Source organism: Syngnathus floridae, chromosome 1, assembly GCF_059516105.1.
Source record: "Syngnathus floridae isolate MCC-2025c chromosome 1, RoL_Sflo_1.0, whole genome shotgun sequence".
Taxonomy (NCBI): Eukaryota; Metazoa; Chordata; class Actinopteri; order Syngnathiformes; family Syngnathidae; genus Syngnathus; species Syngnathus floridae.
In genome coordinates, this window is record NC_142413.1 from 21,353,586 (window position 1) to 21,379,852 (window position 26,267).

A 26,267-nucleotide genomic window follows, 5' to 3' on the forward strand; every position below is an offset into this window, starting at 1 on the left:
CATTGTCAAAAACATTACATTGTTTCTGTAACAGTGTTTGTTAGTCTCAGAATATAACAAGTGCATTCTTGTAATGGTTAAAAAAAAAAGCACAATATGCCATGCTTCTTTTTTTAACTGGATGACTTGATTCTCATAAAATACAAAGTTTGTTGTGTAATATTCTATGTGTATTCTTATCATTCTGCTGATGAATGTCATATTAGGACTGGACTGCATTCTCGAAACAAAAGAAACCTTCAAATCCTTGCCAAAAACTTTCATCGTCTCATAATACAACAATATACTGTCAATGCATTTTATTTTTGAAACATAGAATTTTTGGAAAATATGACTTTTGAGTCAGTGTTGAGTCATGTAAAATTTAAAATAAAATTTATTCTTGTAATGTTCAGAGTAAATGCTTCAAACATTATGACTTGATTCTTGTGAAATCCAATAGTCTTTGAGATTATGAATTACAATGACAGACATTTTCATTACAATGAATGACATTGAGGGTCTGATATTGGAAGGAATAACATGCATCATTTTTGTTCTCAAGTCAGTGTTAAAAGGCGATAGACCTGAAAGCATGCCTCACTTGAGTTTCGGGATTAGTGACCAAATCCTGTTGATATTAATGACTCCTGTTGGAATGAACATTACAAGTCATCTAATCCGCTGTTGCATGATTTAATGTGCACACGCATCATGGAGAAAAACAGAACCTGCAAAGCTAGAAGGCCTGTTAAGTGCTTCTTTGGTGCTGTCAAAGAGACAAAAAGAAGGGAATATTTTGAGGGGCGATAACCTTTCAGCTGACATTCTCCCTTCCAACACCTGAGACGTGACTTTTGACGGGAGTTTGAAGAGGTTTGCCATTGTCCCGAGTGGGTTATATGAATAAGCAAAGAGTTGGGCTGGCTCAGCTCATCAAAATATATCAATTAGTAACTAGCCGCTGATGACTCATCATGTGAGCCAAGTCGCCGCTATATATGAATAAGTGATTTCTTTTTCCAATTTCAACTCAATAATTTACATCTTAATTGGCTCAGCTTAATTGGCGCAGGCATCAAAGATTCAAGGTTCCACCTAAGTGGTGCACATCAGGTGCCACTTATAATGATGACAGATGGCGGGCTTGGGTGTCACATGCCACGCCGCTTGTCCGTGCGTGGATCAGGTTTTGCCCCATCCGAGCGCTACATCGTTTCTCTTTTTCGTACGCCATCCTAGGTGAATTATTGAGCTGTGCCCCCGTCGGCTAAAGTGGCGTATACACTGAGCCATATAACTACAGCGTATTTTTAGTTGAGCTCGAAATTGTAACACTTTTAGGTTTGCTCAACCAACAAAAGTATAGTTTAAGGAGTTGAAGAGCTTCCATTGGAAAAAAGTAGTGCTTTGGCACCACCTTGTGGATTTCTGGTGGCAACGACATACGTTGAAGTGAGTTGAGGAGCTTCATTTAGACAAAAGTAGTTCTTTACCACATCTTGTGGGAGTGCGAAGAAACTACATTTAAGTGATTTGAGGATGACAAAAGTAGGGCTTTGTCACAATTTTGTGGCTTCTATAGGCAATTCCAAACATTCAAATCCTCATAATTTATAGCATTTTTTTTTAATTGTCGGATGTCTCTACATGGAATATCCTATGGTGTAGTGTGTTGAGTGATTTTTCACAAAACAATCGGAGTCAACAGTTGTGAATGTTAAACTTATTTAGGTTTAGCAAATTCTCATTTGTGTGATCAACACCATGTTCAGCGAACCACACATTCTATGATTAGGCCTTGAAACAGAGCGATGGCCATTCAGAACGCCACCTTTGAACCTGTTGAACAACAGTTCAAAAAATTAATTACAAATTTTGGACAGCGTAATTTTCAATAGAATGCAATTGTATTGTAGTATCTTAGTGAGTTCAGAAGGAAATCTGTCTTGGGTTTCATGAGACTGGCAAAAACTGTACATTCTTGGATACAGAATATGTATAAGTAAATCTGCACAAGTGACCACTGGGAATACATTAATGAGATTTCTGTATGGTCTGACAAATGAGCATGCGGAAAGTGACCATTTGTCAAAAAAATGGTGGGAAGAAGAATATGAAGAATTGAATGAAAAGCAGCTCTGGATAGATGCTTTGTTGTTAAAATGGTTTTAGAGAGGAGGGCTGCACTCCATGAGAGGTCTCTGCAAATGCACTCCTCTGTGACCTCACAGGAGGTCACATATCTGACTCATGTGGTGTAATCCAGAGGACACACAAACAAACCTGCGAAAGACATCACTTCCTTGACGGAGGCCGAGAAATGAAACAATTCACAAGATGGAGGACTTTCTGGCTGAACCGGACTGATAAGAAATAAATAATATACATAATATTAACTTTTGGTTTGTGTTGCAGGTCAAAATGATCCATTTTAAAGTCGCTTATTCCCCCCAAATCACATGCAACTTAATTTGTATTCTTTATATTTGGGGATTTGTAAACACCTATACATGGGATATTAAGTGCTGTTGTATTGAGATAAAATGGAATGGAATGTGTTGGAACAAACCAGAAAAAAAAATACTGTTCCCCAGTTTTTCAGTAATATATTAGAAATGGGCCTTTCCAGTACAGATAGCTCAGATTTCTTCTTGGAAGGCCACTGCATCTTACAATGAGCAATATTTGATATCATGGCACGACAGTTATATCATCATGTTCAGACCGCAGCAAAGATCCAACACCTGAGGAATATGTCAACACCTGAGCTTAGTCTGTCCTTCAACAAAAGAGACGAAACGACCAGAGTTGGGTGTCACTACTTTAGAAGTTTGGTATACCCTCAAAAGAGTGTTCATAAGGACGGCCATATTGTATGCAGGAGGCATTATTCAACGCAAGTTCTCTTGACATTTCAATACAAAACGATGAGATGACAGGCACTCGGCGCTATTCATTACGTGCACGTTTGTGTAAGGATGACGTTTTAAAGGAGTCTTTCGACAAGAAACACTGGAAGGGTCGTGGTACTTAAACTCAGTGAAAAGTCAATGTGGACACAGATGCTTCATTGTGGCGTTTCTCAAAGAAGGTAAAAGCATGTTGCCTTAATAAGGAAAAAACATAATATCGAAATGACGAGGAAAAACCCACAATGGTCCCAGAAATAACCTGAAGCTGACAAGTCTGCTCAATTTGCCAGAATGCATTTGGACAAGCCACAAAGCTTGTGAGGGAAGGTCGATCGGACATATGAGACAAAACTGGATTCGCAATCAGCTATATGTTTACAAAAAAAAAAAGCAAGGAACACTGTGCCTACTGTGAAACATTAAGGAGGCTCACTTATATTTCAGGGCTGGCACTATAGGTCTTAAATCGGTACTGCTTTCTCGAGCAAAACGTGCTGCCCAGTGTCAGAAGGTTGACACAGCTGTAGATCAGCTAGGAATGTATTAAGAACAAAATATCGCTCTATTCTGAAGAGCCCAAATAAAAACATGGAATTGGGAGGAGACACAATCAAAACTTGATAAATCTAAAGCATGAGTAGACCAAAACGTTAGTTTGGATTGAGAGTTACAGTTTGATTGCACCTTTCAACCCCCCCATCCCCGAAAACTAAAAGAAATTAGTCTATTCTAGGCCACAATTCATCAGGAATGTCTGATTTGTGTAGCTGTTTTCTTTCTTTAACAGCATACCAAAGAATAACAACAGTTTTTGGGTGGTTATTTAAATGTTTACTTTCTTTTCTGATTCTCTAGGATCAGACCTGAAAACCATGACAAATTTGGAAGTAAAGTTGGATTCTTTTAAAGTGACAAAGTTGGCAACTGCATTGACCGCTCATCAATTTTACAATCCAATCCTCCATGTTGGAAAGGTATCAGGCTGATATCATGTAGTCTGATCTCAAAGCTGGCGTTCAGACCAACAACAGCCCATTGACGGGGGCTTACGTTATTGCCTCAGGTGCCGCTGAGACTATGAAACGCGATCTAGCGAGGACAGTTTATGTAACAGAATCGTGCTGATTGGGTAGACTGTGACACACGGCGGTTCCCAATTCCAAGACACAATTTTTGCAACTCCAAATGACGACAAAGTTGAAAGCAGAGTTAGGAGCAGAAAAGTAGAGGCGGTTGGTAGAGCCTCACTAGACTGCACCCGCTACTTTCATATCTCACTAAACAGCATCCCAGCAGGGAGGAATCGGGCTGTCAGGGGGAATTGAGCTCTAGCCGAAGGACCGTGACACCAATCAACTCGCTTTCTGCTGGACCAGCCAACAACAATATCGAGTCAAATACTGGATGTTTCTGGCACGGTAAGCTTAAGGCTTGAATCAAGGATCTTTTCTTGAAATGTATCAGGACAGTGCCTGGGCCGTTTCCTGGTGTAAACAGACCATCTCGTCACACCGAAGCGCCAGAACAGAAATGGAGTGTTGGAAGAAGTGGCAACTTCATATTGAGCAGGGAGAAAGCATTGATATAATGCAAGGTGACGTTAGAAACTCTTTCTACAGTCAACACAATGTAGCCAGTGTGGAACAGCCGTACAGTTTGGTGTGAGTTCTCTCAGAGTATCCATCAGGACGTCTCAGACCCCGCTGCTCACACTTTTAGGACACACTTGAGTTAATCAGAACCAGTCTGGTCCAAGGGCTCTGAGGTCATCAGCCACAAAGAGGAAATTATTGATGGAAATGAAGGAGCAGGACGGCCCCACAAGCTCAGCACTCCACACATGCTTGATGCAGACTTCGACGCATCTGAACAAGGCCAAGTTGTTCACATGTGATTTAAGGGCTGCTTTTGTCATTGCCCACGCCAAGAGCTTTTGCTTTTTTTGGCTATTTGGGCTATTTCCTTTTCTTGACCGTTATTAAAAAACAACAAAATTTTCCAGTGGACAAACTGGAGCCTCTGATTGAGTCACCCAACAATTTTTGTAAAAACACACATAAGTAGCGCTTCACGGTGATATGTCAAGTCATGGAACCATTACAGAGCTTGATGACATTTTGCGCGAACGAAGCATGGCTCGGGCAGTGTCGTTTGGAGAGAGAAGTGGCTGCGAGAAAAGAATGACAATAGAGGTGAGGTCAGGTTCCAGTGTGTCGGTTGTTGGGGGAAGTGTCTGCTGATTGCCACGCTGTTCTGTAGATGCTGGCGGACAGCGAGGTGAGAAGCAGCTTAATTACTACACTGAAGAGGCGAGTGTGAGATGCTTTACACGGCCATTGTGGCTTGGAGGCTCTGGTTTCTCTGGCTTCGAGGTGTTTCTGACCATGGCACAGTGTGATGCCATACGGACCAATGATGAACAGGTGACGGCGTATAGATTGAAAGCATACTGTTACAAGTCAAGCCCTCCATTTTCGGTATCCTCATTAGACATGGACAGGTTACCCATTTCAAGGTATACAGTGTCACGGGTTTTAAGAAAGCATTCCTTTAAAACCACAAAATTGTTCAGCAGTGATATGAGCATTTTTTTGTTGCAAGTAGTGAGTTGATAGAATAAAGATATGCAAAAAGATCTTACCAAAAGTGGCTACTAGAGGAGGAAATATTACCACTATGATATCACAATTACGAGAGCGCTAGCTAATTCAAGGTAGCCCTGATTACCATAACATTGTTTTTAAAGGAACAGCTACGAGAGTTATCTTATCTACAATTGGTCAATTTGTTCCCAGTAGGACATTACTGCACAGAACGGTGACCATCAGATAAGTAGCTACTAATATTCATGAAGATACCAAATATTTACCAAATTTCTATTCTACAAATACATTGGATTGTGTTCAATAGAAACAAAGTATTGACCCAAACCTTTCCAAATATATTTTAGAACTGTAATTTCAATACAGCAACTTCATGACATCTTTGCCTAAGGTGATCATATTGCCAGAATCTGATACTGAGCCATGTTCAATATGGCCACGGGTGTGCTGGAGCGTATCCCAGCTGATATTGGGGAAGAGGGAGGCTACACTTTGGACGGATCACCAGTCAATTGCACGCACAAATATTTACCCACATTCACACCAAGTGACAATTTAGAGTCTTCAAATGAACCTAACACGTAAGCATAGGCGAACTCCAAACAAGGAGGCATCACGGAAAGTTCCGAGCTACATCCGCCAAGACCGGCGCTAACAGGCGACATTATTCTTCTGTGTACAAGGCTAGCATTGAACGAAGACTTCAAGAGTGATTCTCTTGTTCACATTTAAAAACGGTCTGACAAGCATCACAATTAATAGGGTTCTTTCTTTGACACAAAATACATGCAATTAAGGTTCAAATTGTGGTTTTGAAAGGTTTTCATTGGAACGTTTCTAACACACTTACCTCATGCCTCTGGCTGATTTTTTAGTGTTTCAGACAGCCACTACAGGAGATATGTCTTTGTTTTTATCCCCTACATCTAAAGGCATATCCAGAGGCTGTTGAGTTTAAGTGCTATTCATGCAACAGCCCATCCAAGCCAGAAAGACTTTCAGTTTTCTGTCCCTGGGTCTCCTTTTTCGGAATCTGCCTGTTTTTACTGGCAGGGTCCTCCCACCAGACCAAGCACACTATAAATACGACCCTTCTGAATGCCCACATCCTCGCCCCGAAAATAAATCATGTGCTTTTCGGCTGTAGCAGACAGGCAGCACCTAGCAAATGGGACAAGCTGAGATCCCAATTGACCGATCAAACGCCGAACTGGGGAACACCCACTGAGGCTCCCTGGGAACGGGACTGCTGCTGGCTCACCTCACAACTCCCTTGACAGGCTCTAACGTCCAAAATGGCCTGTCACTCGCCTGGATCGCAGTAACAGAAAAGACTGCGGCTCATCAGAGGGGTTGACGTGTGTTCTACTTACTCCTTCACCACTCTGGCACAGGTGCAGAACGGAAGATGGGTGAGTGGGTAATCACCAGGGTGTTGGCCCGTCACTGCCCACACAAGAAAATTGCACAGCCCACAACTATGGGCCTCTTATAAGATTACTTACTTTTTTTTTTTTATTACTTAGGGACTTTTTTTTTAACTCAGGGACTGTCATTGCAAAGTCCCTGCAAGAAGACGCAAAGACTGAAAAGATGAGGATAAGCAGGGTGAATGTACTGGCGGAAAGGTCAGAGAGCAGGAAGAAGGGTGATGATGTGTTTTGGTTTCACAGTGAAAGCCGTCATGTTCGGCAAAGAACTAAGCAAAAGAAAACATGAAATGCTGTTGCTTTCAAAAAAACTCACTGTGAGAAGAAAGCTTAGTTTGTGCCTGACACATGTGCATTTTGAGCGGAAATGAGACGGGCGGAATTCAGCCGGCACAACCTTTGCAGCCTTTTAAACGCTGTGCACTTGACCCCACTGTAGTCGATATTCTCCCAGACGATGAAGGGAGGCTACAGCATATGAGCAAAACCTCACCAAAAAAGTAGAAGAAAACTTTTTCTTTTTCCAGATATTATTTAGTTTGATGTGTCGACATACACTCTACATACATTTAACAAAATAAATGAAAATTAAGAATTGGGAAGCAGAATTGTTGTCTGCAAAAGCTTTTGCTCTGCCATGTGTCCATGCCATATTTTATTTTAAAACATGATGTCAATAATTGCGCTCCAGATCTGAACTTGTACATCAGGTATAAGTATTTGTGGAATTTTGTACATGATCAAAAATGCCTCACACAAACAGGAAGAAACGTTTTGAGCCATCCAACCTTGACGTGCACCAGTTTAGCAAAGCCTCGCCCTTTCTCCAGCATTATTCCTGTGCTGATATTCCTTGCTTCCGTCTGTAGAGACGTGACAATATAGTGCGGGTCTGAGCTTGGAAATGAGCTGCGGTTGTTTTCTTTGCAAAAACACCTGTCTAAACAGCGGCAAAGCCAAGGGCAACTCTTGCCTGTCAACACTGGTGACAGCTCTCAATGAAAAAAAATCTAGCCAAGACAATTCCTAAGACGTCCAGTCGAGCGAAACAATGCACGTGGAGCATGTGCGACCGCAGCTGGGCCAACCATTTCTGACCTTTTTGGAGTGTGCACTGGGGCCGACACCTGGTTGGAGAGATACTACTGTCTTTTGTTTTGTTTCAAAGGCACTTAATCCACTGCTGGTTTCAGTGACACTGATGAGGCAAAAAAAAAAAAGGGGGGTTCAACCCAGACCGTATTGTAGAAAAAGCCTAGGCTATTTAGTAATTAATAGAGCTTACAAGCGTTTATAAGGTGTTTGTATCATCTGTTCAGAGTGGATTTAGACAGTATTTTAGCGAAGATTTACAGAACAAAGACGAGGTGGATCATTAGCCAGCAGCGGCTTGGCTCGGTCTTTATAGGGAAGGTTGTGTTTCAGTCCTTGTACTTAAATTTCAACATCCCTATTAGTTCACTCTTAGCATGGATTACATGAGCAAAAAACATTGCAAAGAAACTACTGATAATTTGCAATTGAAAGTACTTGAAACCATATTCACTTGCTAATTTTCATTTTCAACATAAAACTTTTATTCAAAACACAAACCAGCTAAATGTTCATCAGTTTAAACTGTACATAAGCAAGATCTCATTTTATTTACATTTAATTATTTCTGTTGTCGTCGATGGGTACGGTAGAGCTTTTAACGGATGACAAGCTTAAATGTCAACATTTACATATAGTGTATAAACTACTAATTACATCACTCTTCACTAACGATACATACATGTAAACATTTCTTCTAAGGCTTTATCAACACTGTGTCACCGTTGAATTTGGAGGAAGTGTGTCGAGACAAATCTGTAGAGGAAATACTTTCAATAGTTGAGCATGATTTAACTAGAATCCTAAAGAAATATATACATACATATAATTTTTGCTTGATGCTCATTTGTGTACTGTGGAAAACAAAGCGCTAATTAATTTTAGCACCACATTCAGAATTATCTCAAAACTGTGGTGGGACCCTGACGGTTTTCACCTCGTCATTAAACCAAGAATCCACTCTGCTGTTGTTGCGAGGTAGCGACAGATGACAGAGTTCATTTACTCTTAGTCTCACGCCCTGATCGGCAGATGAATCACAGAAATGAAATGAGAGCGGATCGTTTGAACAAGTCAGCATGAGAGGAAAATACTGACTGACTGATTGACAAGATGGCATCATGGTGGCTTTGCGTCGACTCACTGCACCGCACACATGGAGCTGCGAGGGTGGTTGACCGTTCGGGCCACCGTATCCTGACTGTAGTTTACGATGTCCGCTTTCACCACACGCTGCAAGAACGCAGAAAAAGAAACACACCAGTAAGTCACGTAATTGTTTGTTTTCATGACTACATTCCAGGACAACCGCTGAATATTGGGTCATCAAAGACAGACCGTATTATACAAAAGTAGTATATAGTAGTAGGACAAAAAATACCAAATTTACACAATGTGACAGCTCTAAAAACATGTTTTGGTTGAAAATGTCTAATATGTCTAATAGGGGGTCATTTTTTATTAATTATATATTTTAATTATTTTAAATTATTTTATTATTATTAATGTAGCGTTTGTTTAGCACAACACAGCTCATATTGTTGGACTAAATCAAATGGTTTTGAAAGTCCAGGAATTCTTTTGGGATTTAAAGGGTCCTCTACAACAGGGAAACTACGTTATCATCTATGAGACTCATGTACTATATGCTACTGTGGCCACGTACTTCAAACTATTGAACCAAACATATTTTGCTTTGCTGGCGGTTCTCTTGTCTAATTGGGCCTTCATCCTGAGGGTAGTTGACCAGCTCGGCCTTCACGATCCTCTGAGCAGGTACGACACATGCCAGGCAGCAGAAAGATTGAGGATAAAAAAAATGATTGAAATGAGTTAAAAATAACAGTGATGGCGAGAATGGAGAATGAAGGCAGGTACATTGAGGTCGGGGTGTGAAATAAATAAAAAAATGAAGGATGGAAATATAAAACAGATGACATCACTGTGAAAGGAAAACAGCAGCTATGTCCCATTAGCAGCATGCAAACATTGGGCCGGCTGATGAATGAGCTGCTGAGACCCAGTGGTGAAGCCAGTGACGGATCTGAGGGCTCGCTATCTGATCTCAAAGACAGAGGAGCAAGATGGAAGGGGCAGCCGGCCAGATATAATTCTGTCAAGGGTCGTGACCCTTGTGTTCAGCTTGCTACAGATGACAGCAGATAATGAGGCTTGACTGGGCCAATTCCTCTACCTCTAAACAAGCACCGAGAGCAGACCTCCCATCCATTCATCCATTCTCTGAACTGCTTTTCAAAAACAAAAAAATAAAACCATTATTATTGAAGAATTATTTTTTAAACAGGAAGCATCACGGACGTTGTGGTATCGCAAGCATACTATAAACCGACTCACATTTGATTCTACACAAATTACTGTTAAGGTCAAATTCTTTGGAATTTTTGCAATTTTTTTTTTCCATTAGTTTTGGAACACCGTAATAAGTATTTTTGAGATTTTTGTTGTTGTCATGTTTTCAATAATGTGTAAAGTGAATTCAGACACTTGTTTAAAAATACATTAAAAATCTGAAGATAACTGCTAAAAACACAAAGAATTTTGTAGTGCTGAATTTTGCAGATATATTCAGGTCAGCATTGCACATTTGATTGGTTATTTTTATTCACAGATGAATAAACAAATGAATAAACAAACAAACAAACAAACAAACAAACGAAAAAATCTGTTTTTCACCTTTTTATTTCTCCTGATTCTTTTTAGTCTGTGGATACCAAACTGACTGAGGTTGCATTAAATATGGTATGTGAACGCTTACACACAAAAATCAGACTGCACAAAAAATCGGAATTTAGCATTAAGACCTGCGTTGCGAACGTGGCTGTAATTATTCACTCGGCCCAGGCCTATTAGCTTGCAAGCTAGCTTGGTGGTTAGCGCCTCTCATCGTAGCGTGGAAATATAACCCAGCCACTGAAGATTTTAAGATATATTTTGCAGTTCAAATATTTTCCTAAATCATTCAAATTTGGAAGCGTTTTAACCAACTCTGTCCTGTAAATTTACAAAACATTTATTTTCACTTTACAGGGATTTTAATACAATGTAGTGCTCCTTAATTAAGGCAACCGTAGTCTATCACACAGTTCTTCACACAGCCTCTCACTGCGCTAGATAAACATGGATTAAAGTACTTTGTTCTTGTGACAGCAGGGAGGAAGGGCAAAGTAGATAGACGGCTCCATTAGTCAGTAGGCAGCGGTAGTGGCAGTGGTGATGATGGGCTTGAGAATCTGACCAGTGGTCTCCTTACATGCTCTCCTCCTCTCACGGGGCCGTGACCTCCCTGCAGGCCCCAGCTCATCAAGCACTACCCAGCCAGAGTGGCTCCAACCGCTCGTATCGTTGCGAGGGTTAATGCTTCTGGGGGAGGTTACCCTGTAAATCCTACAGCTGCCACATTTGGGCAACCCAGTCACACTGGCAGGCCCTGAGCCTCTTTTAGGCTAACATAGCGTGTTGGGAAGATAAACCAAATAAATCAGCCACCCAAAGTAACCTTCTCACCCCTGCAAAAGCATACCTTTAACCTCTGACTGCATGCGTTAATGTGGCCAATGTGGGTCTTATTTACAGATGGGCAGCCTCATTGGCAGGTAGAGCATCACTTGTGGCAGACGCAACAAACCAGTGTTTATGCAAGAAAAGGTCATTTACAGCGTGAGGTGACCTCCGCTGACCTAACACACTCCCAGTGACCTCCATTACAAACAGCATAATGTTACATACCGTGACTGACCATTTTTCTTGGGTCAATTAATTAATCCAGGAAGGCGGTGAAAGTAACATCCAAAACTTGTTAGGAGAGACTTTGTTGAAATCTGAAACTTGAATGACTCACCTGGGACTGTTCTATCTCCGCTTTGTTCAGCTTCACACCAAGAATTTCAGCCGCAACCCTCTGGAAACAAAGATACACCTGAAGAGAGAAATATGACGTGAAACACTAACCCGAGCAAGTTTGATCAAAATCACGCATCTGTTAGTGTCTAACGCTCACCGAGTCCCCCGTCTTGGCAGACACGAACTGGCTGATGACGGCGTTCTCTTGGCAAAAGCGTTGGTGTTTGTCGGACTTCACCGTCCTCATGTGCTCCAGGTCAACTGGGGACAAAACACAAGCGTGACACATGAGCAGGCTGGCGCTTTTCACCTCAGGTTAACTATCATGTATATATCAACATCAACAGCACGGATAAGTGTTTACATAAGCCAGAGACGCAAGGAGCCTGACAACACATAACTCGATAGTTACGTTGCTGTCAAACCAAGAGACAGCTACCGCTAGTTTTTATGTTTCCAACAGTAAACAGTTAAATTGCTCATGACCCATGGACTGTAAATAGTGAGGTCATTGGTGAAAAACAGGATCGATACCCCCTGTTCACAGAGACGCTGTACCTGCGTGGCAATCAGTTTCAGTGTTAATTTCAGCTCCTTTTTTGACCCTGGCCAAGAAACTGGATGGATGGATGGATGGATGGATGGATGGATGGATGGATGGACGGACGGACGGACGGACGGACGGACGGACGGATGGATGGATGGATGGATGGATGGATGGATGGATGGATGGATGGATGGACGGACGGACGATCAAGCCTGTGTTACTTAAGAAATGAAGAGCCTAGTTTCCCAAATATCCATAGTAGAATAAGTATACTGCATTTATCTTCATCTGTTTCTCCAGCTAGCTATCATCCCACTGAATGATCGCCAAAGAATCAGATGGCATCAGGACTACAATGGCAAGGACATAAATCACTCGACGTAATTTCCAAGCGTGTCTTATCTTGTGTGGCTGGATGACCTTCACTGTTGCTCTTTGTTTACATCACTTCTATTTTTGTCCATTGGCATGTAAAATTGTTGCCATTTGAATCAGTAGCCCAAAACTGGCTTTCAAACCCATTTAAACACATTCCACTCTAAAGTCAAGAACCTTTATTTGACCTGGACCAGACAAACCACAAGCAAAGATAGTCAGGAACAATAAGTGGACAAAGACTCCAGGCTAAAGTCACAGAAAGAGCGCTAATGCAGAAAGAGTTTTGAGGAGACAAGGTGGGCACATCGATCCAAGAAATGGGGCTGTCACCTCGCTGCTGATTTACAGAGGCTACAATGACAACGGCTCCTTTTAAACTTTTGTCTTGGCACTCCCTGTGCATCTGACTCCTTCGCAGTGATACCGACTGCTCCAGTTCTCCCTTTTCCTCAGCATGGGGTCATACTGGGGTCGATGAGGAAGGTCACCCGGGGGTCTCGCTGCTGAAAAGCAATAGCCTCACTCTTTATTTCTGGCTTTGTCCATTAAGGCGGCCACACCCGGTATCTGGTGCATGCACGTCTATGGCACCTGGAGAAGGTCAGGCTACTGTAAGGTGTTGCATTTCTCTCTACCCCCGTCCAAGAGTTTTATTCTTTGTGTGAGGCTGTCAAAGATTTACTGTGTTCTCATGCCCTGGGAGCATGTGTTAGGGAGAACTGCACCCAGAAAGACAGATATATAGTCTGGGAGAACATAAATACTGCGTTTATTGAGTAATATTAATATCTCAGCAAGTCACATGGCCCCCGAAATGCCAGCAGGCAAGCCATAGAAAGAAACCAAACAAATATTTTTGGGAGGAATAATTTTCCACTAGAAGCAGATTATCATGGTCGTAATAGACACATAAACACAAACCTTTCAGGGCAAAGGGCAGACCGTCATGTCTCAGGCCGGGAGTAAACACAGCTATCTCTTGGGCGTCAGCAGGTTATTAATTCCCATCATTAACATGCAAAGGTACCTCCATGCTACTTGAGGTAAACACTGCTAATCCTTTGGATCCTGCGCACTTGGGAGAGGTCAATCGTGCGTCAGTGTCACATTGAGTAACATTAACATCGACACTGGCTCCAGAGTAGAGTTGCACATTGGGGAAAGAATAAATAGTTGGTACAATTTTGAAAGCTGAGAGTGAAAGCAACACAAGCATTAATAGTCGAGTGCTTTTGGATTGTACAAACAGTAAAAACAGTCTACTATTAGTTTTGATACCTTGATCACAGGTGTCAAACTCGAGGCCCAGGGGCCAGCTCCGGCTCGCCACATTATTTTATGTGGCCCGCAAAGGCAAATCATGTGTCATCTCAATGTTTCTTATTCAAATATCAAAGCTGTAAATCGTCTTCCTTTTAATAACAGTGAGACATTGCAATAATTTTTGTCACAATCCCACTCTCAAAATAAATTTGAAAATTGTTGAACTTGTTATCACTGGATTCTCTTGTATGTATGTGATACTATGAGGGGCCATTCATTTCTATTTAAGTCATTAATGGCCCCACGAAGGAAACCATAACTACCCACAACAAAAATGAGTTCAACAACCCTGCGGCTTAGACCGAGGGATGGTTAAAATGTCTTATCAATCAACTCTTGTTAAAGAACTTTTCGAGGTGTCATTCAAATACAACACTTTAGAGTAACAGCTTGTCATCACTGACATTTTAAAACCAGAGTGCATGTTTTTCCTGACAGTCTTGACATACATTTGAGTTAAATGATCGCTGTAACACAAGCTATTTCAGTTATGTGTTTTTCTTCGGTCTGAATACTAAAAGAAGTACATAGATAAGAAACAAAGAAATATGAGGCAGAGAGCATCATCACGTTTGGTAGATACAGACGCCTCCAAGAGTAGTGGAACGGCAAAGTCAGTTCCTTCGTTTTTGTTGTATACGTAAGATATTTGGGTTTCAAATAACAAGCTCTATATACAGTACAAGAGACATAAGATCAGGAGTTCGGCTTGTATTTCACAATATTACAAAGTGATGTGTTATAACACTTGGGACTCAACAACTATTGTTTGAAGCCACTCGCTTTAAGTTCTTTGTGGTTTTATAATACTGTTATTTTCGTCAGTACAACCAACCCAACTTAAAATGATGATTAAAAAGGAAAAGTTTATATACTGCAAATGTTAGTTTTTGCAAACGTGGGGTTTTGATTCCCTTACAGGAAGAGTAAAATACTAAAAGACATATCACATCAATGTGATGCAGTGCAATTTTGCACCATTGAAAGTAACATGATCAGTCAAGAGCCAAGGAGAGACTGTAAAGATGGGTCCTCAAAATTTAGCAGCATGTGGCATCTGTCTAGCTAGTCGGAATACGAGACTAATCCTTGCGTTTTAGTGCTTTGCTCAATTTGTCTTCCAAACGTACCCATCTCAACTTATCAGGTCAAAACAATCTTCCCGCCATGTTCTGGTTTCCTTCTATGTCTGTCAAACTGTACATCAGCTTAACAACCCAGAGGAAGTGACTGCAAACACGACCTTAAACTGTTTAGGCCTCCGAGCGCAGAAGAGATAGTGGAGTGGATCATCACTCGTCAAGAGCGATGGCTCTCCCTTGTTCTGGTCACCGTCAATGTTTATTTAAAATATCTGCATGCCAATGCGGTGAATTTTGAGTGAGCAGTTGGAGATAAATATTTGATGGATATATGAAGCTTTTACCGCAAAAAGTTGTTATTTAGGTGACGGGTTTGTTAGTGTCCCCTTTGTGGAGGGCAAAAATAAATGCTGACATCATAGTTCCATGATTGAAAATATGGCAATTAGCCACACGACCATGGAAAGGTGATCAACAGAGTAATGAAAACGGTGGTGGCATCACTTAGCCATACAGTTTAATGATCTATTGTAAATAATACAGTGGAGTCTCAATCCATGACCATCCCAATTCCTCTTTCTCCATTAAAATGAATAGAAATACCATTAATCTGTTCCAGAACCCAAAAGACACCAACGCAAACTTATGTAATAAGGTTTTCGAATGAATAAATAGAATGTAAAGGTTTAAGTAGTTTTGTTTTTATTTTTCAATGCCCACTAACATTGTGCTGCTCCTTCTGGTTCACACGCCTTGCTCAACTGTTTTGAGAAAGATAATTTGATTGTCATTAACTTTGTCTTAGTGCTAGTGTGTGTGAGTGTGTGTGGGAGGGGTGGAAATTAGCAAACAGAAAATGCAACCAATGTTAGTTTTGTTAGTCCGTCTAAACCCTTGTACGTTGTGTTAGCATTAAACTAGCTAAATTTCAGAAGACAAAGTTATGTGGTTTTGTCAAAATTCCCATACGCGAACAAAAGGGATAAGTCAGTTCAAATGCTAAAAAAATAATGAAATGTAAAACAAAAACATTCTCACAAATAATGTAATAGTATTGTTATTTTAAACAATAATCCAAAATGTTTTGCAATCCACTTTTCATATTTCTGCACTGACTGCCAAGGCCAAACAATCGGCTAATAGCTGTCGTATTCATCAGTGGGCTTTTTAAAAGCATACTGCGATAACATAGACACCCACTTACTGGTCCTGCAAGTACGCTGCTGGGGACCAATGGCAACAAGTTTCCCAGCAATGGACGGCCTGAGAATATGCCTGACATAGCACAGTTAATTGCTGGCATTTTAAACTAAACAGCAGCTAGGCTGAGTCTGCGGGCTGAGGTTGGAATGCGATAGGAATGGTGGGCCGCTTGTTGTCTGGGGGCGCAGAGGGGTCATATCCTATTAAAAGAAAGTTACACGGTTGAGACTAATCAACCCCAAGGGAGAGCCTATCACTTCCAACATTACCTAACAGCAGGCCTTTAAGACCCCTCTGGGTTTTCTTCAGTTTCCCCCTCGGTGACAAAAGTGCAGACTGCATATGGTGACGTGAAGGTTATCAAACAAACTGCGAAAGAAACTGTCTGCACAAAGTAAATCAGCCGTGTGGTGGTTGGATGTGTTCCATGCTGTCTTTCATCGACTACAAGATCTGGCAAGCCTTTTTAGATTAAATGGCAATTAGAAGTGATCTCGTTCACTTGCACCGTGATGAAATACCAATAGCCATTCTGTATAAAATGGGCTCAGGAGACAAATTTGGAAGTATGTGGTATTGGTTCTGCATTTGTTGTGTTGCATAATACAGGGGAACCTCCAATGTGAAACATAAGCCATTCAGTAATGCTGGTTGACTTCCAAGTTGTTCTATTTCAAAAACCTGTAGTGTATGGAAGCTGTTTTAAATCATGTTTCAAACTAAACAAAACCAAACTAAACAACTTTTAAAGCTTCAATATTGCTCCACAGAACCTTTACAGCTCACAGACCAGGACCAAGACATTGTAACGAGGCTTCAGTGTGGTTGGTGCACACAAAGCCATATTTCCATTGCTTTGCAGGAGAATCTATAAAGGTAATTGATGTGGCGTTCAATTTTTGCTTGAATTTTGTAGTACAAGCTGGCCAATGATACTTTACAACCTACAAAATTCTCTCAAGTGTAAAATAAATCATTCGACGATTACGGGACTTGCATTGCGAAAATTACAAAGTGTTGTTTTGTCAAGTGTTATGGAGGGACACCGAGCAGTTAGTTATTCTCAAGCCAAGTTGTCATTTGGAGGAAAATTAATTTGTAACAGTGACACCATTGTTTACATTCAGCACTATTTATTTTCCTCAGATGGAAACATTATTAATTTAACGACATCAATTTAATATAGAAGTGCCTGAATTATACTATAACTGTTGTATTCTTTCAGCCGGCGCAGAGGAAAACGCTGTTGCACAGTCAGTGTAGTCCACAACAAGGTTGCAATTCTGCGCTATCAATTAATTCCTTGTCCCCGTGGATCTACGTGAATATAACTGGTGACAGAATAATGAGAAGCAATCAGCAGCATATTAAAGCTTGGGTAATAACATAATCACGACTGGTTCAAGCAAATATAGACAGATGAAGTGCTGTTAGTAGGCTGGTGTTGCGGAAGGTGAGCGAGGCCTGCGCGAGGCTTCTCAGGGGAATCCTGACAGAGACAGAGCGTTCTTTGTGCGGCGGCGCCCCCCCGCCCCGGTGGCCTGAAACCGGCCGGGAACGTCAGGGGACTTGCTTTCCACTAGGTCAGAAGTGTTCTGTCGACAGCTCATTGATCACAGCTCATCTTGTCATTCGATCGTTTTTCATGAAAGCCCGTACGGACGCACACGTGCGTGTCACACACACGTTGCTTTCGCACCTCGCAGTGCAATCACACACTCTTCTATGGTGGCCCAAGCTACAATGTGGTCTTCCTACCGCCTAAGTTGGGGAATGTAAATGTCTGGCAGTAGCTGGAGTGCGTGACCGTCAGAGCTCTAGTAAAACGTGGGTCCAAGGGCCTCGCAGGCTGTGTGAGCGGGCCCTCAGGAGTCATGAAAAGTGAACAAAAGGCCCAGTACTGAGCTGACCGCACAAGACGCTGCCCGGGCTTTCACTGGCAGTGTCCTCCGAGCTCTCCTGCTGCTGTTAAACTAAGTGGACTTTTATGGCTAAGCAGTAATGCGTGTCTCTGTGAGCCCGAAGCACAACTATGTACTATAATATTTCTGGAGAGCACAGGGGAGCCTTCATCATCGGACTCGTCACATCCCTATGAGTCTATTCATAATTATTAGGTTCACCGGGACTTTTGATGCAATGTACAGCATATGAAGCATCATCACTACCAATAAGCTTGCCTACAATCTGAACCCTGTACTTGGTAAAAGAAAACTTCTGCTTGGGTTTGCTTTCACTGCATTTTTGAACGACATGATTAAAACGATCCCAATTCACATCGGTTCTGGAAAAATGACAGTGCAAAGGCTACAACATCATGTTCCATTGTTACCATTTTGTCTGTTACGTTCTTGCTCACACTATTTGTATTTTCAGCATTGACATGGAAACTATGGCTAATAACACAACACTGAAGCAGAATATTACCACGTGTGTGTGTGTGTGTGTGTGCGTGCGTGCGTGCGTGCGTGCGTGCGTGCGATGCTACAAGGCAGGAGAACTCAATTTCAGGCGCCCTCCTTATGGCCCAATTACTACTGCTGAACGTGAAAAACTGCCACTCATTCCCTGCTGGTGATGTTTGAATAGAAAAGAGTAAAAGTTTTTGAGCAAAGAGAGCCAGTGATTTCAAGGTTCAAAGCGGGTTTTGGAAATCACAGATGAAAAGATGCGTCAACGCAGCCCCGTCCACAAATTCCTCCATATCAATGTTGTGGAGAAGTGAGGAAATAAAGTCGAGCCTGAGAAGGATGAGGGTTCCAGGATGCATTCAGGTCAGGTGGCTAAGCCGTGCTGTGCAACTCAAATGGCCCATGACTGACCACACAAGACGGTATTGGAAGACTGATCAACAGCTGCATGTGCAACAATATTTGCTTTATGGATGGCTAGAATGAATGAGGACTTTCCATGTTTTAACAGGCACCAGAGTCAAAAGAGATGAGGAGTTCTGTGTGTGTGCTTGGTGTGTATGTGTGTGTGTGTGGGGGGGGACCACAGCATTGAGTTGTCACAATTAAATCATAGTGCTTAGTTCAATTGGACTACAGTTGTTCAAAGGGTTCTTGCAGCGGTGCTCTGTGTGCCACAAATCTGCTTAAACAAACCCTGGCAAGTATTTCTTAATCAGTGCTGGTCACACAGCCCAGCGTTGGCCGCGGGGAGTGTTACGCCAAGTATCAGTCGCAATGTAAGACAGCTGGACTTCTTCATTCATCCCACTTTGGTCCAGCGGTAACGCGATTCTACATTTTCCATCACTTTAAAAAAACGGTCGGCGCTGTCACCGAGACAACACGATACGTCTGTGCTGACCCTTTTAGGGCGAGTAAAAAGTGAAGAGAAAAAGGAAACGCTGGATTTGCCGCAAACGGCAGACATTCCAGGATTTTATCCATCCGTAAACCATGCCTTAACTAGCTCTATATAGTGTATATACAGCGTCAAAGCTGCGGTTGCACAACCTACCGTGCGACACAGACACTGCTGACGTGTTCATCCCTTCAATCTGGGGAGGGGTGAAGGCACAAGAGTACTGGGCTTTTGTCCCACCACATGTCTATTGTGGCTAAACCTTTCCCCCGGGGGCAATTAGGACCTTTTAGTTTGTTGTAAGAGGACCTAAGTAGGAGAGGGTTGAGCCAGGAAAAACATTTTTCAGCTAAACCAAAAACAGAAGCGCATTGAGCTCCTCTGCACCCCTGGACTTCTGAGCATCTCTCTATTGAGAAATATGCAGGCCAACTCTGAACAGACAGGAACTGTAGCAGCTTTACAGGGGCATGAAGGTGACGGGTGGGGCGTGGAAGGGTTCACGGCATTGGCTTCAACTTCACCCGAAGCATCACAAAATGTACAAACAAATCAAGCCCGACAATGTTGGTGGTGAGAACACGTTTCGTGTGAAGGGCCGTGTTTTGACTCTTTGAAACTCACATGGATGGCCGGAGAGAAGTGTGATGGGTAAAGACATGCGGAGCGATCCGCCGCAGCGTGCGCAAGGCAAACACGCGCATGTTGTTTGACACAACAACGACAAGGAGCCAATGAAAAGACATTACTGTGAGGAAGGTTGGCAACGGCAAAAGTCCACACAGAAGAAAGTGAGATAAGTCTAAGTGTGTCATTGAAATAGCGTCTGTGCAGGAATGTGATGGTGCAAGATAGGAACATTGCGAACAAAGCAGGGCAAAAGAAACAAGGGCAGGTACGACTTGACTGAGACATAAGGAGTTTCCCATGGTGGACCAGTGCGGATCGGCCGTGGAGAAACCCCATGAGTGATGAGGAGGGGTTAAGAGAACTGAACCCATTTAAGTCACCCCAAATAAGGGCTGTGCAAGCCCGTGATGGATGTTCCTGGAGCTCCTGGGGGAGAGAGAGCACCGGCGATGGGAAGGGCGATGGTGAGGGAGCCAGCAGGGTCCTGCAATCCCTACTTAATAAAAACAAATTGGCTTGATAAATGATGCAGACTGCATGTCTATAGAAGTACTAACATAAGCAGAGAGGACATTTATATTAGGTAGCATTAATGATAGCATGTTGTGACATGTTTTAGAATTGCAGACAGTAAGATCTGCAATGGAATTGAATTGAATTAGATGCAATGCAATGCAATGCAATGCAACGCAATGGAATGGAATGGAATCTAGTACTTAAACTGACCCAAATTACTGAGACGAATTAGTTCAGGCCGATTTAAGGGTCAGCAAAAAAATTGCAAAAACTTATGGCAAATGATTTAAAAAAGTACATTGAGTACTTATGTACTTAGGGCACGGTGCCCTATAAAATCAACATAATAAATATACTAGTCCTCCCATCCTTAGTTTTGAGCCATGCTCTAAAATAATCGACATTGACAAGTAGCTATTATCTGCAATTTTCTAAAAACAGAAAAACATGGATTGAAAACTTCAAATCTCTCTAAAATTCTCCATACAGTCTCCCCAAAACATTTGTTTATTGAAGTGCATGACCTATTTTATTTCTCATACTGCTCTTCTCATGGTTAATGTTCCTTTTGCTCTATTTAGGTTGTCTTTTTCAACTGATTTCAAAAGTTTGAAACATCACAGTAATTTTGAACGTATGATTTTATTGGTGGATATTTTTACTGTAAACTTAGCCAATCTGAGTAAAGATTCCCCGCAAGCAGCAAATGAAAAAAAAGTGTCAGGGAGATACATTAGGGAATAATAGCATTAACATTTTATTCTAATTTGAATGAGGGGGGTTTTCAACCACTTTTCTATAGGCGAATTGACGGAAAATCAGTTTGTCCAGGAACCCATCATCTGATTTTCAAAAGTCTTTGTTTTGTACTCAAGTGAAGTGGCCAAACAGACTCAGAATTCTGTCAGTTGTATGACAGATAAAACTAAATATGTGAAGCACGTCCGGACTACGCATGTAACATACAATTACAGTTCTATACAGAAAATAAATTTGATTTCCTTCAGCCCTCATGTAACCAGCTTCTTTATCTAAAGGCTTGTTTGGATTTTGTGCAGAGTACATGTACGGAAAACCTCATCAAAATACTACACTGGCTTCCTCGCTGAATTGTTACAAGTGGTGCCGTTCTTCAATACAAGGATATAGGCAAAATGTAAGGGCCAGGAGCGTGACGCATGCTGGTGCATCGAAAAGCACACAGCCGGCCGGCCATGCTTCGATGTAGAAGAAAGGGAAGGTTGTTCCCCGGGACTGAAATGGCACAAGAGGGCACTCGGGGCAAGGTAAGAACAGGAAGGCTACCTTCATGGAGAAGCCCATCTGCTCCCTAAGCTTGATTACTACAAATTACCCTGTGAGGACTGTATTCCAATTAAAATCGCCATCCAGCCTCACAAAAATATTTATCGTCTAAAATGTAGATGAAATCTCGGGATAAAATTAAGGGCCATTTAATAATGAATGGCCTTTATTTCAAATATATTTTCAACTCAGACTTATATCTGTGCATTCCAATTTTGAGCGAGTGGTTTGAGGAAGGTTCTTATTGTCTGTAAGGTCAAATTGGTAAACTTGGAGGAGTTTGACATAGAAAAATGCGTCAAATTATTTTTTTTTCACAAACCTTGTGGTCCGTCATTTTCACAAATAATCAACCAATTTAAACTTAGTGTGGAAAAACTCTCAGAATCTATCCGCTCTCTTGGGCAAGTTATCTAATTCAACCTTGACTCCATGGCCGACACATGGCATTATGCTACCTCAAGACGGAAAGTCTGTATGTTTCTTGGACAATAATGAGTGAAGAGTTAGGTAAGACATGTTTTAGTATGCCTGTTTTGTTAAAAATCAATGGCTGCATGTTGTGGTTCTAATATATGTTGCTGAGACGGTTAGATGATCTAAACCAGTGGTTCTTAACCTTATTGGAGGTACCGAACCCCACCAGTTTCATATGTGCATTCACCGAACTCCTCTTTGGTGAAAAATACAATTATTTTTTTCAAATTGAAGACATCGATGTTTTTTACTGGTGCACAAAATGACCTATGCATGAACATCACCTTGTTCAAAGAACAAAACCAACAAAATGCATATAAGATGCATTTTGCTGGTTCACAACAAATTGCACACCTGTAAATCAGTGTGACTTCTGCTGTTGCCTTTTGCGAAATCAGTTCAGATATGTGTCATCACAAATTTACATGATAAATCAGATGCGTTCAGACCTCCACAGTGAAGGCTCTGCCGAACCCCTGAGACCGACTCAGTGAACCCCTAGGGTTCAATCGAACCCAGCTTAAGAACCACTGATCTAAACTATTGATGGGCCAATGGTGTTTTTACATCCCTTGTAGCTCAAATGTCAAAGAAATCTTCAAGGCACTGCTGGAATTATTTCTCTAATGTGATTGGAAAAGGAATGCAATTGAGTATGTATGTATTAAAGCATGTCCGCTGTCATTTTATCAACTTGGCGACACCCTGAGTACTTCGGCCCGTTCAATATACCTCACTTGCTGGCAACAACTGCGTGAAAACCACCCAAACAGTGTCATGAGCGACATAAGTTCGTCTCTTAAAAGGACACCACTTTTTTTTTTTCTTTTCCCACCATTGCTGATTATTCGCCTCAAGTTTATCTGAGTGGAAATGTCCCCAGGTGTCAAAACACCCAACCGAGCGAGGTCCTCACAGACACAAATATGTCATGTTTGTACAAGCTCCTAGTTATGTCTGCTCATCTATTTTGGTTTGTCGCAAACATGTTGCCCAACTCGCCCGACATCATGGGAACCGCTGAGACGTCTCAACTCGGAAAGAATGCCACGTAATCACATGTTCATTGTTGTTGCAAACCAAGAATTCGGCTTGGAAAAACCCAAATATGAGCGATGTGTGACATGTAAAAGCCCCTTAAAGAGTACAGGCGAAACGGTGCGCTACATGTGAGAAGCTTTCAAAACGAAGACTTGACTAAGCTTTCACGTCGTCTTAAAAATGAAGCCAGGGAAGTGCTGGGGATTCACAAGGTGATTGATGGCTCCTAGTGGAGCAATCTGTGTGGGATTGCAGTTTTCTTTTTTGGTCAGAAAACACACATGGGGGTATTCCAAGCAAGAGAGCCATTAGAAGGGGGCCATGACGGTGGGATGTACGTACTTAAAAATTACAGTCTAAATACAAGCGGCGCCCACCTCTAAAGCTGTTTCTTGGAGCTGCAAGAGTAGACAAGAGAATGTGCTCTGTGCAGGAGACTTAAAATGTGACCTGTGGCCCCCATGAGTTAACATTCACAAGCTCCCGGTGTGCAGACACTACACTGCTATCGGTTCATCATCGTCCAACAAGGTGGACAGTCATGTACACGCTGACACTTCACAATAACATAGCGGTACCCAAGACAACACATCTGTCCAGTGGGATGTCATGATTATTGGCCATTATTCTGGAGACAGCAGCTCAGCCGTCTGGTTAATGTCAACCTTGCCTGATCGACGATTCGAGAACGGGAAGGCTCAGGGGAGGAGGGTTGGTCCGAGAGGTATCTGAGCGGGAGACAGGGGAGACGCAGATAAGCGCTCTCCTGGAGTCTGATGGGTCCGCAGGACTTAAATCATCTGTGTTGACTCCCCAGATTTCACAAACATCAATACTCCCATCGCTCCGAACCCAAGCTACCTTCTTATCGATAGACATATCACGTAAGATCAGTTATCTGGCGCTACTTCAAATATGTCTGCTATTATCAAAGACTCAATCCCCCACAGACACGTAACATGAAATGTGGAACAGGGTGAAGAAAATGAAGGAATCATCCAGCGTATGTAAACTACTGAACATCTTTGCCCACTTGTGGGTTATTCAACAAACGTTTGTATGATTTTGCATGCGTGACAAGTTACTCACTTTTGTTTCCAACCAGGGCAACAATAGGCTGGATGTCGGACTCCTCGTTGGCTTTTTTCACAATACTGAACCAATCCTCTAAATTCTCAAAGCTCTGGTAATTGGTGATGTCATACACAAGGAGAACCCCCTAGGTTGGAGAGGAACAAAACAGAATACAATCACACACAAGTTTGTAATTGGTTTGAAAGAGAGCAGAGATTCTCAGTGTGGTATGATGAGGACCACTAGTGGGATTGCTCTACTGGTATGCATAAGAATCACTGAATTGTTAATCAGATGTGTAGTAAAAAACTGAAATACAATGAAAAGATAGAGATTAGATAACAAATATGGGTATACATTTGGGCATAAGTGTTTTTGATGAACACTTGGGCCCACTTTGTATTTTAATATCGGGCATCACACGGTGGTGCTTCGACAGCCAAGTATTCTTTGAAGTGGTCCAAATAATTTGAGGAGCACTGAAACAGAGGTTATGACATCTGCACATGGAAGCAGTATGTGGGCCAGCAAGGTGTATTTTTCTTCTGTTACTGTACTGCGCAGCATGACTGAAGGGGATTGTTCAGCAGACACGCACTGTCACAATCTGCGCGGTCGGTGTCGACAGCTCATGACGCTTGCGATTACCGCCCGTCCTTCCAGACACAACATGATTGATTACAGGATGCACAAGGTGGAACAAAAGGAGGGAAAGTTCTGCGCATTAAACCAGCATGACAACTTGTGATGAGACACAAATGCGCAATTGTTGTAGGGTGTGTGGAGGGCCATTTATCTTTTTGCATGTGGTCTTAAAGTAGGCCTCTTCAAATAAGAGACATTCTGCAGGTGACGGAAAGCACTTGACTGCCGCCTCCCTGCTGCCCACTACCCAGTCATAGTTACTACCACAAATAACAGGGTACATTTTTAGACTGAGCAACTTGGGAACTATAGCAGTCAACCGCAGCCTGGTTTCAACCGAGCGGGACAGGTTGGTTGAGTACGGCAATGGGCGTAATTTTTCTGCATTGTCAAAAATTGTGAAACGAAGCATGTACCGTACCTATCTAACGTCAGCCACATCTGTCATTTTGGCTAAGATATCCGTTAACAAATCTATCGTACTGTTATTCTTCAACAGAATCAAAATCCCTGAAAGATTAGTTGAGAATTGCAACCAGTCGACCAGCGCTTGCGGATGTTGCCAATTCCTCCATGGCCCCATCACTTTGACACAAATTGTGAGCTTCTACCGGCCTGCTGCATTCACCATCAGTTCATGTGTCAGCCGATGTCTTGAGTTTATTATCATATGGCTCCAGCCAGGAGGTCTGACGAGACTGTAATAATAAGCGAGAGCGGAGTCACTGACGCGGCTCAAAACTAATCCTTCCTGTTCTTCCTATTAGTGTCCCACCGCAGTGATGAGCGCTTCCCCTATTCCCGAAATCGACTGAGGCCTTCATATTGGGGAAAGACGATGCGCACTCTAAACC

General features: G+C 42.1%; 1 protein-coding gene across 5 annotated transcripts in view; it reads right to left on the bottom strand.

The window, feature by feature from the left end:
• Nucleotides 1-348: 348 nt before the first annotated feature.
• The window catches only part of rab28 (RAB28, member RAS oncogene family), a 34,104-nt gene continuing 8,185 nt past the window's right edge, over nucleotides 349-26,267 (bottom strand). Inside the window, exons 4-8 of one of the 5 annotated variants that reach the window (XM_088385885.1) lie at nucleotides 24,784-24,913; nucleotides 12,038-12,141; nucleotides 11,879-11,956; nucleotides 9,118-9,252; nucleotides 349-8,125 (exon numbers count right to left, since the gene is read on the bottom strand). In XM_088385885.1, coding sequence (XP_088242011.1) covers nucleotides 9,160-9,252; nucleotides 11,879-11,956; nucleotides 12,038-12,141; nucleotides 24,784-24,913 — 405 coding nt within the window. In that variant the 3' untranslated portion in view covers nucleotides 349-8,125; nucleotides 9,118-9,159. Of the gene's footprint in view, nucleotides 8,126-8,480; nucleotides 9,253-9,685; nucleotides 9,788-11,878; nucleotides 11,957-12,037; nucleotides 12,142-24,783; nucleotides 24,914-26,267 lie in introns of those variants that run through there. The other 4 variants (XM_088385851.1, XM_088385875.1, XM_088385871.1 and 1 more) reach the window with 4 other exon arrangements.